The sequence below is a fragment of the Acartia tonsa genome, chromosome 10, assembly GCF_053477335.1.
Source record: "Acartia tonsa isolate MP-2025a chromosome 10, ASM5347733v1, whole genome shotgun sequence".
NCBI classification, from domain to species: Eukaryota; Metazoa; Arthropoda; class Copepoda; order Calanoida; family Acartiidae; genus Acartia; species Acartia tonsa.
This window is the reverse complement of record NC_137269.1, coordinates 27612457-27630440: the sequence shown is the minus strand read 5'-3', so window position 1 is coordinate 27630440 and position 17984 is coordinate 27612457. Positions and strand designations below refer to the sequence as shown.

Sequence of the window (17984 nt, the reverse complement as noted above, 5' to 3'; positions counted from 1 at the left end):
AAATCAAACTTATGGCAAAAAAATGACCAAACCCAACATGTAACCAGTAGTCAATATAGTTAAAATATTTTTTTTACATTACAGCCCTATAAGTAATACGAAATTTTGTTTGGAATCCAAGGTTTACAATTTGAACCTTCCATCTCCCCCAATATTTTTATTTTTTTTGTAACAGAATTTGTGCTACTAGCTTCAGTGCAGTGGGAACCTCTAACTCTGCATGGCTAAATGACTGCGGGGCTCTTAAAACTCTTACCTAACCTATCCTGATATAAGAGAAAAGGGCGATTTTTGTTAAAAATTAAAAATAAGGGTTTAGTCATCCAATTGTAAACTTAATTTTAGGCCCCCGAAAAAAATATTTGCTGTATTGTTAAAAAATAAAAGAAAGTAGTCAAAAATCTAGTTAATATAATATCTTTCAGATTTATAAATACATGTTTAAAAAATGGCCAGTTCTAAAATGAAGGTAAGGTTATATTAGCAAAGTTTCACTAGAGCTAACTGCTATGCATCTACGTCTTTATTACATTTTAGCGGTTCTCGATAGAACTTGACGGTCAGACATTATATTTAATAAAAAAAACATCTTGTCCAAGAAAACATAATAAGTATAAACTTCACCGGTTATGCATCGCCTTTTTTTAAATTGGGAAAGTGCATTCGACCTTTATATGACCATTTAGTGGCTCCATAATTGATTTCTCGCTTTCAACTTTGCCTTTGATTGAAAGCATAAAGATTTTTTTCTTTTACCCCCAATTCAAATTTTAAAAAAAATGTTTGATGACCTCAAAACACTAGTATCCAAAAAGTTGTATCTGTCCGTCACTTCTGTTCCTTGTTATTATTGGATGTATAGATCTTTCAAACTATCAGTATGAATATGTAATCATAGTAGGTATATATAAAATTGAACGTGTCTTGGCCTTTTTTTGTTGATTTTTATTTTATTTGGTTCAAGTATAAAAAAATACTACTTATATCTGTAGATGAAAGTTAGTTTAGTAGGTACTTTTTTAATTTCATTAATTAGGTACTAATCTTATTATATTATGTCCTGAATATCTAGAAGCTTATAGGTTAATATTATAGCTTTGCTACCAATGGATGCTATTTTACTTGTTATTAACTTTTTATGCCTCTTAAACATTCGCAATTTATTTAGGATGCCATGCTGTTTCAATACTTCACACACCTCTCAACTTTTTCCTATGATAGAGCAAGAGAGTTACTGGTCAGTAAATATTTTTTCCCGTTTGGCTTCGAAACCGATTATTATCCGCGGGAATAGAACCGGTTCTAACACACACTGAAAAATCAAATATCGCTTCGTATTATATCCAGTTTTCTACGAATATAAAAATGTACAATTATAATATTAAAACCATTTTTGTTAGCCTGTGATTTCGGCCGTGGCATCAATTGCACATTTTATATCTGCGGAAAGCTGTTTGTAATACGATGCAATAAAAAACTATTCCTCCCCTTTTTTGCATCCTTTATTCTGTCCCGATGTTAGCTGACACAATTTTAATTGTTTTCCATGTAGAATTGAGTTTAGTTAAACCCATATTTAGAGAGGTGACGAGTTCCCCAGGCTGGAAGGGAACATTGGGCTGTTTATTACACTAGTCCCCAAAGTTTTATAATACGATTTCTTATTTGTTGGAATTACAACTTTTGGTACTTTTATTGAATTTTGATTGGTCTGTTCATTAAGTTGAGTATATAAATGGTTCAACCAATAATTGTAATCTACAGAAGGGTAATTTTGTGTATCTTCATTGGTGATGTAAATCAGAACTTTATTTTTGGGTTCAATTGTCATCCTTTCGTTATTGTGCTGGGTTTATATAGTGCTTTTAAAAATTTAAAAAAAATACTTTCCTGGGACACCCTAATTTGCCTATAAACTGTTTTTCTCGTATTCATTCGAATCCGGTGAATAGGAACCGGTTCTCATCCATACGAAAAAACTATGTCTAGCATCGTATTATATCCAGCTTTCTACGAATATAAAAATGTACATTCTATATCCGCGGAAAGCTGTTTATAATACGATGCGAGAAATAACTATTACAAACAGAGTAAAAATTGCTACCTAAGCGTTTAGAACAAGCATTTCTTGTTAAAATTCTGCCCTAAGATTGGTTATGAAAACACTTTATTGTACAAAATATATATTTTGAGTATAAAAATAATACAAAAATAGTTTTGACAAACAAAGGCACTGGGTGCTTTTTATATATAACATATTTTAATAGTGTAAACATTTTTAAAAATTACATTGCATGGGTTTTATTATTTTATATTCTGAATGTATTTTTTATTTTATTTTTTTTGTTGCAAAAACATATAAAAAACTAATAAGAGAAAGTAAAAAAATTTCAATTAAACAAAATTTTGTAATCAGGATTTATAATATTAACAGGGGTGTATATTCTGCACAATGTTGATTTTTTCCTCTACTGCAAAAAATATTTATTTTCTTTGCCCCTCTATAGTTAAATCAAATTTCCCATCGTTCTTAGGGATTTTGTGTCTGTAGATGAGAGGACTAGTAACTTTTTGCTGATTTTTCAAATATTTCCCCATATCTTTGGTGTTGATTTCCAAAATTTTTCTGATGTCTTCAGTACACTTTAGGTATATTTTCCCCTTACCCCCTCCCCACCCCCACCCTATCAGGTGAATCCATGCAGAATATACATCCCTGAAAAGGAACAAATTTCAGTATTCAATTTATTTTAAGAGCTCTTTATTTCTTTGTCTAAAATCTATTATCTTCTTTGGTCTTTTTATCACAAAAATTTACTTAAATTGCTATCTATTAAATATATATAAGTTGAAAATAAATTACTTTACATAAGCAATGGGGAGTCAAAAATAAAAAAAAAATCTTTAAAGCTTTACAGCATGCTATGAAAATTTCTAATAGCTGTAAAGAAAATATATTAGAGTTGCAAAACATATCTATTTACAAATGCAAATATATCACAATTTTAAATAAATCATTGATGTCATTTATTGATATTAAAGGTTTTACTATTTGAAATTAGGTAGGTAGGTACATAATAAAAAATTTAAAAAAATTTTAAGATTCGATTTTAATTTTTAAAAATCCCTTTATGCTAATAAAACCCTGTTTTTTCCCTGTAATATAACCCCTCACAAATCTGTGGGTGCAGCAGTGTCTAGACCATTAGCCACAGTGATATTGAGCAAATTTAGCTGTTGTATTATGTTTTCCGTATTGTCCAAGGGCCCGGCAGACGTGGCTATGTTGGTGAACTGTTCTATTAGTCTGCTGTTCTCCCGCAAGAGGCCCCAAACTTCGTCCTAAGCAAAGATTTTTTTTCACCACAGAGAAACTTATTTGTTTTTTCTAATATTGGAAGCAATACTTCCTAAAAACTAAGGACTGTCCGTGTGGTTATAGTATTAGTGACCCATGAGTCCGGGGCATCAGTAGATGAAGTATAATTCTTTATATCTTGATTTTCATTTTAGCTTAGCTAAGTAATGATTTTTTTATCAATATTGTTTTTTAGTTATAGCTTCTCTACTTACCTATGGACGTAATTGTCCTTGTTTAATTCAAGTTGAAAAAAAGAATAACTACTTACTTGTGTACCCAAAATATTTTTGATAGCCTTTGTCACAGAACTGTTCTCTGACATAGCTGGGACAGGGGTGGGTGCTGGAGGTGTGGGTGACGGGCTGGGGGGAGCGTTCAAACCTGCCTCCCGCATTTTTCCAACCAGGTCTATGACAAGGTCTACATACTTTTCCTGAAATCATTATTTGAAATTGATATTTGCTTTAAATGTTTCCTCAGAATTCATAACTTTGTAAAATGTCATTCATTATAGCAAATTATTATAGAGTAGCTTGGGCTACTAAGAGGTACTATTTTGTCAATTATTTTCAGTGAGTCTAGTTTGCTAGAAAAATAAGCTGGTAGTTTAATTATGCATTCACACCCTAATTTTTATTGATAATTATAAGAAACATATAATTTTCAGTATGGCTACGAATCCAATAATTTTTGCTGAATTAAATAGATTCTGAGCCATGCTGAAAATTTGTTTTTACAGAATTTTCGAGTAGGTACCTATTTTATTGGTCCAAGCCTCTGGGAAGGGAATTAGAATTATTCCAATATTTTTTTTATTTTACTATCCGAGGATAAGTGTTTATAATACATTACATTAAAATACGTTACCTGACTATGTCTAAGGCCAATATTAAAAGAGGACATGTTTTCTTGAAATCTGTTCAGGTCTTTATACAGAATGTCAGCCTAAAAATTAGACGTTTTCCACAAATATGTCATCATCAAAGGAGAATGTATACAAAATTCTTATATAAAAGATATATTTGACACATATTTTCTTTTAAAACCCTAAACAAGTAGTAGATAAATAAAAAGTTAGATTTTTAAACTGTCTATGTAAGTATTTTTTGCTCAAGAATTCTTGAAATATTAATACTTGAGCATAAAATTGATCCAAAAAGTTACCTGTAGATAAATTGTACTGGCCATTTTATACCAGTCTGCCATTGATTCTGTTCTTGTTAGGACTGACGGCTCACATTCCTAGAATTATAGTTATATATCACTGAAAAATATAAAAAATGGGGTGTAGGTTAATTTTTTAATGCATGTCCTCTCTCACTTATTTTGAGAGGGGGAAAACTTTTTTGAATCACGTAACATTTTAACTTTTATTTGTGTGGGGATTACACATAGAAAATATTACTGGATTGATAACAAATCCTACTGATGGGCAGACAATAACTTGCTTTTTAATTATAATTTTGTCCTACCTTAAATAGAAGATCCTCAATGATTCTGATAGTTTCTCCCATTCTAATCTTCTCCAGAATATGAAACTGTTCCTCATTGTATGCCAGTGTTCTGGAAGCTCTGTCTCTCAGCAAGTGCTGCCAAGACTCCTAAAATAATTAATAGTGATATTTCCATGTTAACCTGCTCAAATGCTTCCCCTGCTTGACCACCCCTTACTCTTCTTATCCTATGATATAAAGAAGTGAGGATTTTTGTCTGAAGCTTAAAATCTCATTAACTACTGAAACGATTAAGTTTTCCCTTTAGGTAAGCTTCACATAGGCCCTGAAATTTTAAATAAATAGTTTTACCTTTAGTTTGTTGACATAAGTGGAAGCTCTTGGGGCAGTGCCATCAATATTCTTTAAATGCCTTGTCATCTCACTCCACTCTCTGGTCAAATGGTTTTCATCTGCATACCTGTATGAAGTATAAGTCAATTTCATAAACTATTTGACATCAGGAACTTTGACTAAATAGGGACTACATAACTTTGAATTTGGAATTAAAAGGAAGGATACTGTTTTTATGTATTTCTTTACATAAATAAGGTATACCATTACCTAGCCAACAAGCGAAATAAATTGATAAGAATATTTGGGGGGTCCTGCCGAATTAGGTATTTTAAGTAACACACATATGCATCATGAAGATAGTAGGTATTTTTTATGATTTTTACCTTTTATGAATTTGAGAAACAGCCAGACCCAGGTCCATAAGTTGATTGTTTAATCTTGTAAAGCTGTCATTCTCTTCTACTAGAAGATCATCTGATTGCCTAGGAAATTACATTAAATGTATTTTCTTTTAACTAAAAATAAGTTTCTAGTCTTACAAAGGAATCTCAGATAAGTAAATAAATATATAAAAAAAATCTTACTTGATAATATCAAGCATGCCCTCGTCATTATTAAAGTTGTAGTTGCTAGCATCTAGCAGGTTTTTGATTGCTGGGTGAATCTTTTTAAAGAAGAATAGTTGTGATTCAGTTGATTTGCTGAGCATCTTACATTTACCAGCTGCCTCTTGTAACTTGGTCAGCTGTTGATTTATAACCTGAAAAATAAGTTTTATAGATATCCTATCCTTCATGTAAAGTAGTAAGCTTTTTTTTTGTCTGTAGCGAAGGATATCGCTAACCGCTGAACCGATATGGTTTTCCTTTTCAGTGAAGCTTCTTATGAAGTCCTGGGTAGGTTTTTAACAATTTTAGGCGAGGGTATCTCCACCGTCCTAAGAGAAATAGCCCCTGCTAAAAATGCCTCAGACCCCACCCTAAAATCACACAAAATATAAAACTAAAATTAAAGTGAAGGGTCAATTTCCCCAACCATCAATAATTAGTGTACCTAGATGCCTCTAGGGGCGTAGCCGCTAGTTTTTAAAATACTAAAAGCAACATTAAAAAGCTTTTTTTCTAATGCCTGTTTGATGGCACTTCCTTTTTCCCCTTCAGAAATGACTAGCAAAGAAAAAGAAAAGCTTAAAACATTAGGACAAATAAATTAGCATTTTCATGAATCACTTTGCTTACAGCTTCTGTGCCAATTGAACTTTTTACATTTACAAAATAAAAAATATAAGTAACTTACAGCTACAAGTTGTTTGACAGCAATATTCATGATATGTGAACAATGAGCATACTGTTCCACTCTTCTCTTGTAAGCATAACCAACTGAGCAAGCTTGTTTAGCCAGGGTGGCATCATTTTCAACAGATACAAGGGTTGGTAGGTTTGGGAAGGTTGCTAGCTCCCTAAAGCATAATTAACTTTTATTGTTTTAACAAGAAGGATGGATTAAATTGTGTTTGTTATTTTTCAATATAATCTCATCAGCAAATCATGAGCATATGACACTAATCAAAATTTCGAGTATTTTTCATGCTGCTGGATGAATAAAGTAAAATTTCCACTTCAAATATAGTCAAGGGGGGGGGGCACATCTGACACTTTTGCGTAAACAGGGATTATAGGCTTTGTCTTAGGAGTTATAGGATAGGTTATTTGGGGAAAAAGTTTAGTTTTTGGGTGTATTTTCCTTATATTTAAAAAAAATTTTGATAGGTCTCCAGGTTCAGGTGCTGCAGGCTGGAAGGTCACTTATGGACAGGTATAAATGAAAAAAAAATTTTGTTTGAAGAGTTAGAGATCAACTTATTAAACCAAATATGCATCTTTTGGGATGTTATGAGCATATATGAAGAAAAAATAAAAATCAGCCTCCAGGTTCAGGTCCTGCAGGCCTCCAGGTGAATTCTGGACAGGTAAAAACAAAAAATTTTAAATTTTCAGACTGGCCAGAGTGTACGTTTTGTACGTTTTGTACGTTACGCATCGAATCTGTGTACGTTCTGGACGTTATTTTGATATGTGTACGTAACGTATTTTGAAATTTGTATTTTTGTACGTTTTACGTTTTTTTTTAAATAATAAGAATCAAATATTAGCAGAAAAGTAATTTGTATGTTTTGTACGAAAATTTTAACAAAAACTATAGGTGTATTATATTAAATAAATTCAATATTATCTTAAATTTTCATAGAACAAAAATATGTAGGTAAATTATGCATATATGTTATTAAAACTTACAGTTTAAATTTATGGATTTGAAATATATGTCCTATAGATTTAGTTTAAACTATTGAACAGAAAAAGATATGCAGTTGACTAAATTTAAGTTTAAATGCATTTCATGCAACTACCCCTTTAATAGATTTTACGATAATTTTTTTCAAATTCTTTATATACTTGGGTAAATTTTCCGAGATATCATATGGTGCTCAGTTTAGGATTAAGAAGTCTTATTTTTTGGTATCTTCAGTATTTAAAGAATAAGAATCAAATATAAGTATAAAAGTATTTGTATATTTATTTGTATTTGTACAAAAAGTATTACAAAAATAGTATATTATCTATAATACAAAGTAGAATGATGTCTGTCCGTCTGTTTGTCCATCTGTATATCAGAAGCTTAATATCTCAGTAACCACTGAACCTATTGGGCTCTACTCTTCATGGAATATACCTAATAGTCCTGTGATGGTTTTTTTCTTTTTTTTCTTTGGGGGAGGGACACTTAAAGCTTTTTACTTTCTACTAGGATTAGAGGCTTCACCCCTAGCCTCTAGAGGCTTCGTCCCCTCTTTTATAGAATCGTTTGTTGGAAATTTGTCCAAAAAAAAATATAAAAAAAAGATTGTGATTATTTTTTTCATTTAGGCTTCGCCCCAGGGTGCGGTGGGGGTTACCCCACCCCGCTGATTTGCATTAGTTTATAAAAATAAATTGAGGGGTGGTTGAATTTTTTTTGGAGGGTGGGTTTCCCACAATAAGAAAATAGCCTAAAACTACCACAGGACCAGTAGATATATTCCCTGATGATAAGAACCCAATCTGTTCAGTGGTTACCAAGATCTTAAGCTTTAGACAGACAGGCACTGATTTACTTTGTATCAAAGACTAGTATTTTCTGAGATCTTTAGCAATAGACAAAATAACCCTATATCCTATAAATTTTTTTTTTCTGTAACGAAGAATCTCGCTAACTGCTGAACCGACATGATCATTGTGAGGTTGTAGGCTATTTTCTCTGTCCTTCCATATCCCTTCAAGAACCTGTATTCAAAATGGTAGAAAAATAGCCTAAAACCATCTCGGTAACTGTATGAAGTAGTTATGAAAATCTTAAGCATCAGACAAAAAACTTACTACTTTATTTAATAGAATATACTTAGTACGTAATAACAGGATGTATGTCTCTCTGTCAGTTTATTTGTACCGAAGGTTCTCGCTAACCGCTAAACCGATATGGTTCTCCTTTACAGGGTATTTTCTCATAGGTCCTGGGAGAGGGTACAACCACCCTCCCAAGAGAAATTACTCTTAGAAAAAAATCACCACCCTTCCCCTATTTTCTCTTTCTTTTTAAAATTGAAATCAGAAATGGTGGTGGTCTACTCCCCCCTCCCTCACTAAAAAATTTATTAGCGAAGCTACTCTATAATCACTTTGTCAGTCCGTTATGCTATCGGAGAAACGTGATTTTCTTGGCTCCTGTTTTTTGATTGAATAAGTTCACATTCTACATATTTTCATTGAGATTTGCCTTTTGGTTGGGGTGCTAGAAGATCTATTCCTAGATTTTCTTTTTTTCATGGTTTTCTCGACTTCTATTCAAGATAGACGGCTGAAATTTTCAGGGAATAAATAAATTCACATTCTACATATTTTCAAAAAGTTTCTTTAAGGTTTGTCTATTTGTTGCAGTGCTAGATCGATTCCTAGATGTATAGGTTTTTGTGATTTTCTCTACTCATATTCCTGACAGACGGTTGTAATTTTCAGGGATTGTATTTGTTTTCATTCTTAATACTTCCACTAAATTTCATTGAGATTTGCTTATTGGTTGGGGGGCTGAATTTATTTCTAGATTTTCACGTTATTATTTATTTTTAAAAGGTTTTGTGATTTATTTAAATAAGTTAAATGCTTATTTTTTACGACACTACTCTATAGTTTATATATTTCCCAGATTTCCATTCATAACTTTTGAGCTTCGCTACTTAAGGATGTTGTCATCCTTGTTTTTTACTTTTTATTTTTAAATAAAAAAAATGGGTTTTTCATTCAACTCCCCCCCCCCCCCTAATCAAGTTCCTCTAGAGGCCTCTAAGGGCGTAGTCGCTGGTCCTTATAATAGGATATACTTTGTACATAATAACAGGATGTCTGTTTGTTTGTACCAAAGAATCTCGCTAACCACGGAACCGATATGGTTCTCCTTAACAGGATAGCTTCTCATAGGTTTTTGGAAGTTTTATAACTATTTTGGGGAAGATTGTCACCATCCACCCTCCCAAGAGAAATTGACTTTAGAAAAAAAACTACCTCCTCCCCCAAAAAATGAATTTTAATTGCTCACTGATTTTAAGTTAATTTTTTTCCAGATGTCTATAAATAACCTTTGAGCTTCGCTACTTATGTATGTTGTCATCCATGTTTTTTTATTGAATTCAACTCTCCCCTCCTCAAGTGCCCCTAGAGGCCTTTAGGAGCGTAGACGCTAGTTCTTTTAAATAGAGTAAGAGGATATCTTGTGTCTGTCAGTTCGCTATGGTTTTCCTTTACAGGTAGCTGCTAGTAGACTTAAATGTATTGATAATAGGTAACTAGGAAATTATTTAACTTATTTTTATTAGGAATGTACGTTTTTTGTACGTTTTTTTACTTTTTTTATGTACGTAACGTATTTTTTTTGTGTACGTTATGTACGTTTTTTATTTTCAAAATTGGCTGGCCAGTCTGAATTTTATAGTTAGAACAAAACTTGTCTTACAAAAGTTGCTACTTTATGGATGGTATGAACTAATTTGAAGAAAAATCTGAAATCGGGCTCCAGGTACAGGTACTGCAGGCCTCCAGGTAAATTCTGGACAGGTAAAAACTGAAATTTTTTACTTTTAAAGTTAGAACAAAACTTATTTAACAAAAGTTGCTACTTTATGGATGGTATTAACATAATTGAAGAAAAAAATTTGAAATCGGGCTCCAGGTTCAGGTACTGCAGGCTTCCAGGTAAATTCTGGACAGGTAAAAATTGAAAAATTTTAATTTTATAGTTAGAACAAAACTTATTTTACAAAAGTTGCTACTTTGACTTTATGTATGGTATGAATTAATTTGAAGAAAAATTTGAAATCGGGCTCCAGGTGCAGGTACTGCAGGCCTCCAGGTAAATTCTAGACAGGTAAAAACTGAAATTTTTTACTTTTGAAGTTAGAACAAAACTTATTTAACAAAAGTTGCTACTTTATGGATGGTATTAACATATTTGAAGAAAAATTTGAAATTGGGCTCCAGGATCAGGTACTGCAGGCCTCCAGGTGGATCCTGGACAGGTAAAAACTAAAAATTTTTACTTTTATAGTTGGCACAAAACTTATTTAGCAAAAGTTGCTACTTTATGGATAGTATTAACTCATTTGAACATAAATTTGAAATTGGGCTCCAGGTTTAGGTACTGCAGGCCTCCAGGTGGATCCTGGACAGTTAAAAACAAAAAATTTGTTTCAGTCAGTCACTAAAGGAAGCCTGCAGGAAATACACTGCTCTAACTGCGGTAAAAATCCAACCAAAATCCAACACAATACCCTCAATTTGATACAAAAAAGTTATTGAAGCTGCATTTAACTTGAATTGAATGTAAAAAAAAAGATTTTTCTAGTCTTCATTCAAATAATCTTGGGCACAATGTTTGTGTGCAAAAGATTGGCGACAGATTTTTTCTCAACGACGATGCTCATGCTCCTCATGAGATTGATGAGAAGTTTGTGCAGGAACATGTGGTTTTATTGGCAATTCAATCTGACAATGAATAGATGATGTCTGACTTGTATCTTAGTTTTAATTGTCTATTTTAACAAAATTTGTTTGGTTTGTTTGTTACTTTTAAGTTAATTTTGTCAGAAAGTTTTTATATCCCTTTTTTATACTTGATAGTTGAAGAAAGCCTGCAGGAAATATGCCGCTCTAATTGCTGAAAGACTGCCACAATAAGGCTTAATACCCCAAATTTGAAGCCTGCAGCTTCAATAACTTTTTTTTTATCAAATTGAGGGTATTGCATTGGATTTTGGTTGGATTTTTACCGCAGTTAGAGCAGTGTATTTCCTGCAGGCTTCCTTTAGTGACTGACCTGTTGACAGTACGTTTATTTATATATATTCTAGTCAATGCTTAATATTTTTTTTGCAGATATAATTTAAAATGTAACAAAATGGTTGGATTTAACTCGAACCTTGAGCCCGATTTCAAATTTTTCTTTGTATTAGTTAAATAGATATAGTTCTAACTCTTTAGTTAAATATTTTAATTTTTACATGTCCAGAATTCCCCTGGAGACCTGCAGTACCTGATCCTGGAGCCCAATTTCAAACTTATCTTCAAATTGGTCAATACTATCCAAAAATTAGCAACTTTTGTCAAATAAGTTACGCTCTAACTTTAAAAGTGAAAATTTTTAGTTTTTACCTATCCAGGATCCACCTGGAGGCCTGCAGTACCTGAAGCTGGAGCCCGATTTCAGATTTTTCTTTAAATGAGTTAATACTATCCATAAAGTAGCAACTTTTGCTAAAGAAGTTATGCTCTAACTTAAAAAGTACAAATTTTTAGTTTTTACCTGTCCAGGATCCACCTGGAGGCCTGCAGTACCTGAACCTGGAGCCCGATTTCAAATTTTTCTTCAAATTAGTTCATACCATCCATAAAGTAGCAACTTTTGTAAAACAAGTTTTGTTCTAACTATAAAATTTAAAATTTTTAGTTTTTACCTGTCCAGAATTCACCTGGAGGCCTGCAGGACCTGAACCTGGAGGCTGATTTTTATTTTTTCTTCATATATGCTCATAACATCCCAAAAGATGCATATTTGGTTTAATAAGTTGATCTCTAACTCTTCAAACAAATTTTTTTTTCATTTATACCTGTCCAGAAGTGACCTTCCAGCCTGCAGCACCTAAACCTGGAGACCTATCAAATTTTTTTTTAAATATAAGGAAAATACACCCAAAAACTAAACTTTTTCCCCAAATAACCTATCCTATAACTCCTAAGACAAAGCCTATAATCCCTGTTTACGCAAAAGTGTCAGATGTGCCCCCCCCCCTTGCTTTATATTAACCACATTGCTATTGATGAACCCATATCGATGAAATTGGTGGTGTAAAAGTTGTTAGCTGTTAGGGGGGGGGGGGGGGGTGGAATGCAACCATCTCGTAATCAATGCGCATATGGCACTTAGAATCCGAATTTCAGAATGAAATTTTGAATGAGTAATCCTAGGTATGTCTATTTTCCCTAAATCACATAAAAAGTAACGGCTGGCAGCTCATAAGCCTTTACTTTTCCAGTTTTTTATTTATTTTTGGGAAAATAGACCTACCAAGGATAACTCATTCCAAATTTCATCCTAAAAATCGGATTCTAAGTGCCATTTGCGCATTGATTACGTGATGGTAGCATTAGCCTCCCCCCCCCCCTCCCTTTATTAATCATTTAATATTGGATTTACCTTGTATCCCCAAATCTGACAGTGTTATTATTCTTAGCAAACATAATGACTGGTTTGTTCACTTCAGTTTCTGGAAAGGATGTTCCAGGTGTGTTGGTGTCCACCAGCTTGTGTATTGGACTGTCATCTAAATATAAATAAGTTTGACAGATAATATATTTGTTACAGTAACAACAAACTTTAGAATATATTGGTATTGCTCTGTTTTAAGATAAAATAAAGAATTAATAATTCAAAGGAATTATCATCAAACATTTCCAACTAGGTTAAAGATTAAATAAGTCACAAGTAAAACTGTTTTACTATCCCTGAGAAAAATCCAATCTTTCTAAATTAAGTATATAAAAAGAAAATCATAGCAGTTTGAAACAAATTTTGACTTTATATATTATCTTACTGTTTTATATTACAGCGTATCTATTTATAAAGTTGTAAAGCATTAGCCAATGCTACCTACCTAAGAGCAGAATTTGTGAATTAGATTCAATCTCAGTTTGCTCAGAAAGCAATATTTGCAGATCCTCCAGGTATTGTGTTTTATCCAGGTAGACCCTGTGAGGGGCAAGATTATTCATAAAATAAATATGAATCTTCTTTCTGGAGAGCAGTTTGGTCACTTCCATAAAGAATTTCTCAAAGGTCCACATTTTTTGTTGGTTAACCTCCAGTAAGCCTGCTAGGATTGGGGTCAAATGCTTTTTAAGGCCCTGGCTGATTAGGCAAGAATTTGGCAATTCTCTGTTCCATTGAATAGGACCATTTTCCACTGTTTGAACACCAGATATAACTCCACTAGCTTTCTTTGTGGTTATGTAGTACATGGTCTCCTTGTTTCTCCGACCACCAAATGGACGGAAGGGCAGGTTACCTGTGGCCACATGGTATAAAGTTACACCTATGGACCACAGATCTACTGTGGCACTGAATGTTTTTCCAACAGGTTTTCTAAAAAAAACCATGGTTTTTAAGGTTGGGACTACTTAGAAATCGTTTCTTCAGATTTGTGCATCTTGAGCAATATTAGATATTTTATTATCAGCACAATTAGAAAAAAAGCAATATTGAATATTTTATCATCAGCACAATGAGAATTAAAGTACTTAAAAGATGCGATGTATCTCTACAATTATTAAATCAAAAGAAATAAAGAAACATTAAATATCTTATTCAGATTTTTCAAAAAAAGACCTTTTGTATGTATTATTTTTTGATTTGTGATTTTTCCTTTACAGGACGATTGAGAATGAAAACTTTTGATTTTGAATTATATTTATTATATATGGCCTGTACAAAGATGTAAATTTGATAAAGTAGTCTTGGGTTGAGATGGATCAATAGCTATTAAAAGTAGTACTTAAAAAGGTTTGTTAAGCTGCATTCAGAATGCATTAAGGTGTAAAGTTCTCTTAGAAATATTGTAAAAATGTAGGTTACTTTTTTTAAGTTTCAAAAATAATACTACCTTAAAACAGCTCTCTCATACATATCAGGATGTAGATATTCCTCAGTTCCATATAGGGACACGAACTGCTGGTCATCTTGAAGCTCTCTAGCTGCCCCAAAGTCGGTCAGCTTATACACTACACTTCCATCATCCTAAATTAATACCATTTGATATCTAAAGTAGGTAAATATCTGTTTTTAAGTGTTTAAGATATCAGATTTAAAGATCCAGCTCAGTGTAATATTGGATTTTTAGCTTAGAATGAGATACATTTGTTTTAATCTTAAATCCACTATAAGAACAATTAAAATTAACAATATTTTCTAAGAAAGTAACTTCAAAATTACCTTGATAAACTTCATAATATTACCAGGCTTCAGATCTCTGTGCACCAAGTTATTATCTCTCAAATGGTTCATGCCAGCTGACAAATGTGATAGAACCAGAAGAAATTCATCCTCGTCAAGTCCATAACTATTCTCTGGATCATCCAGCAGGTTGAATAAACTTCCTCCAGTGCATAGCTCCATTACAATTACCTGTAACCACAAGTATTTGTGAAGTTCAAAATGTTATTGCTATCAACAAAGCAAATTAGTTTTTGTTAACAGTTAGTTGTTTTTTTTCTCAATCATTTTATTCAATAAGTTAAAAATTTTCAATTATAAATGAACTTACCTTTCCCCTGCCCTCTTGTTCTTCCTCAATAGCCAGAAGTTTAACAATATTCTCATGATTAACTTTATCCAGTACCTAAAGGGATAGTTCTATGAAGTGTATTTAAAGAGTTAAGGTACTTAGAGTAGTGAACTTTTATATGTCTTAGTAGAATATATTAGGCATTGGATAGATATGATTATATGTTAAAGAATTTTTAACATTGACCAGACCAAACTTTTTTTATTTGACAATAACGAAAAAAGTTAAAGAGATTTGCCACATAAATTACATGAGAATGGTCTACTTTTTTCCAAATATGTATAGCCAAAACACCAATTTTAGATAATCTTTTTCCACATATTTCACAAGAGTTATAAAAAAATTGAACAGGGGTTCCCCTTGGGACAAGTTACTTAAAAAACATAAAAAATAACGTCCGGTTCACTATAGGACATGTTTTCTATAAATTCTTTTTAAAAAAATAAAGAAAACCGTCCGGTTTACTTACAATATAAACATTATCTCACGCGGAAATACCAACTAACCATACAACATATATATATATAAAAAGACCATTCTCATGTAATTTATGTTGCAAATCACTAACTCTTTTAGATATTGTCAAATAAAAAAAGTTTGGTCAGGTCAATGATAAAATTCTTTATCACAATCATATCTATCAAATGCCTAATATATTCTACTAAGACATATAAAAAGATCACTACTCTAAGTACCATACTGAATATTTTATTGGTTATTCTTTGTTGTTGTGTGTATTTTGTTGTATAAAAAGTTTAAAGTTCTATTAACTAGTAAATGCTATCTAAAGTTGTACTTATGACAAATAGGTTTTTGCCATATATAACACGCAACGAAGTTGAAAATAAAAATGAAAAACTCATTTTTTAAGGAAAATCCCTGGTAAAATCTATCAATAACTTTATGTTCTGCACTACTACGTTATTTAAAATAGAAAAAACTTACAGTTCACTATTTTTTTAAAATGCACTTCGTGAAACTATCCCTTTAACATGTCTATTTAGTTTAATTAAAGGAATGGTCAATCAATATTATGAAAGTAACAGGATGTGTTTCTGTCTTTTTGTAACACCTCCTAGATCTTGTAAACTGCATGGAAAAATTTTGCATTATTTTCATAAATGTTTATAAATAGTCAAGGATAGCCTATTCCCCTGATAAAAGATAATTTTTCCTTGTTACAGAAGAAAAAAAATGTAGGGGGTATCGGCCACCTACCAACTTTTAGGTCTAACAGCTTAAAGGTGAAATAAATATAATAAACAACAAGCCAACAATAATATAATAATGTTTGTAATAAGAAAGAAAAAGAAATAGACGACAAATTAACCCTCACTCAAAGCAGATTTCCTTTACTATTGGGAGAGGGAGAAGGGAGTGTGGATAAAAAGTTCTTTCCTTGCAAATGTGGTTTTGGTTTAATTTGGTAGAAACTAAACAGACCCCCAATAGGCTAAAAATAAAATTGTACCTCAAATTCTCGCATCTGTACTTCTTGCGGCCTCATATGACTCAACTAAAAGAAAATTATTTAGGTTTTTGTTTGTATTCTAAAAGGCCATAAAAACAAATCTAATCTGTAAGAAGCAATCCATTTTTAATGATTACTTGTAACTGTTACAGTGGGCTCGTAATTAAGTTATTCAATGTAACTCTAAATCAATTAAGATTATTTTTACCAGTTGGACGGGTAGGGGGATATACTAATATGTAGAGTAGCAACGCTAGAAGAAAAAAATTTGTAATAAGAGGATAATTGAATATTTTATTTTGACGATTTTTGCTTTATACTGAATTTCAGCAAATAATATTTGTAGATATGTATATGGATGCTTTGCTACAATTGAAGAATGCATTCACCTGGTTAAATGTTTTTACAGCAACAATTTCTCCTGTGTGTTTGTTAACACCCTAAAACAAGAAATTTATAATTAGATTCATTATTCAGTCTTTACTAAAATTGAGCTTGCCCGATACATAGTATGTCTAATGTCTATCTGTCTGTATGATTTTTCTCGTCTTATATGCTCTGATCAGTGCTTAACAAGAAGCAAGGCTATTTTATATTTTACTTTTCTGTCCGTCCACAATCAATCCTTGTGTGATATAGGGGAAAATGTCGTTTGTGTTATAAGTATTTTGGTCTTTTCAGCTATAATTTTAGATAGATTTTATGTATATCTATATTTATATGAATTAGAAGTTTAGAATAAAACCCATGAACAAATGTAATCTTTTTCACTGAATCTAAAGATAGGTGTATGAAATTTTGTGTGGAAATTCCCATATTCTCTTTAACTGACCATTTCCGTTCATCTGACTATAGATTTTTTTTTTGGAATGTCCTTCATTATCTAATTTATTTAATTATTTATTTTTATCTAACTACCAACTTTAATTTATCCTTTTCTAGATATTTATTTTATAGTTATACATATATTTACCTGAAAAACTGCCCCTGTAGCCCCCTTCCCCAGGACACTGGTGGTATACCAAACATAATTGGCACTCCCTCTCAGGAAAGACATTTTTACAACAGGTTTTGAGAACTTTTATTATATCATTTTAAAGAAAATTCCTTATTTTTTTAATTCTGAAATAGAATTAAAGCACTGAAATAATACATGTTTTGTCTTTTATGACTTAAATTTCTTAAGTTATTGATAGAATTTATACCTAATATATATCAATATGTTTAAAATTATAGGGACTATTTATCTGACAAAAATATCATAAAACCATTTCAAAAGTATGGAGAAGTAGAGGCATTACTATATAAAATAAACCTATAATTATGATAAATAAAATTACCCCTTCTGTATGTTAAAATAATTGGTGGAAAAATTTGGACATTGCTTAGTATGTACTATACCAATCAAGATGAAATGGAAGTCCGCCTAGTTAATAATTCAAT

At 31.8% G+C, this 17984-nt stretch overlaps 2 protein-coding genes across 4 annotated transcripts in view; one reads left to right on the top strand and one right to left on the bottom strand.

Moving 5' to 3' along the window:
• The first annotated feature begins 83 nt into the window (after positions 1-83).
• The window catches only part of LOC145329762 (KICSTOR subunit 2-like), a 74733-nt gene continuing 56832 nt past the window's right edge, over positions 84-17984 (top strand). For all 3 annotated transcript variants that reach the window (XR_013883081.1, XM_080174144.1, XM_080174143.1), the window contains exons 1-2: positions 84-469; positions 1169-1237. Coding sequence is in view for 2 of the 3 variants with exons in the window: in XM_080174144.1 (XP_080030270.1) it covers positions 449-469; positions 1169-1237 (90 nt within the window). In the remaining variant the exon portion in view is untranslated. The remainder of the gene's footprint in view (positions 470-1168; positions 1238-17984) is intronic.
• On the bottom strand, positions 2151-17668 carry IKKepsilon (I-kappaB kinase epsilon). Its single transcript, XM_080174138.1, has 17 exons — positions 17515-17668; positions 16931-16981; positions 16542-16586; positions 15050-15124; positions 14719-14910; positions 14390-14523; positions 13385-13872; positions 12928-13054; positions 6448-6610; positions 5736-5911; positions 5535-5633; positions 5167-5275; positions 4834-4962; positions 4526-4603; positions 4229-4306; positions 3630-3794; positions 2151-3342 (listed from the first exon to the last, which is right to left on the bottom strand). The coding sequence occupies exons 1-17, from the start codon at positions 17596-17598 to the stop codon at positions 3172-3174; spliced, it is 2364 nt and encodes a 787-aa protein (XP_080030264.1). The 5' UTR covers positions 17599-17668; the 3' UTR covers positions 2151-3171.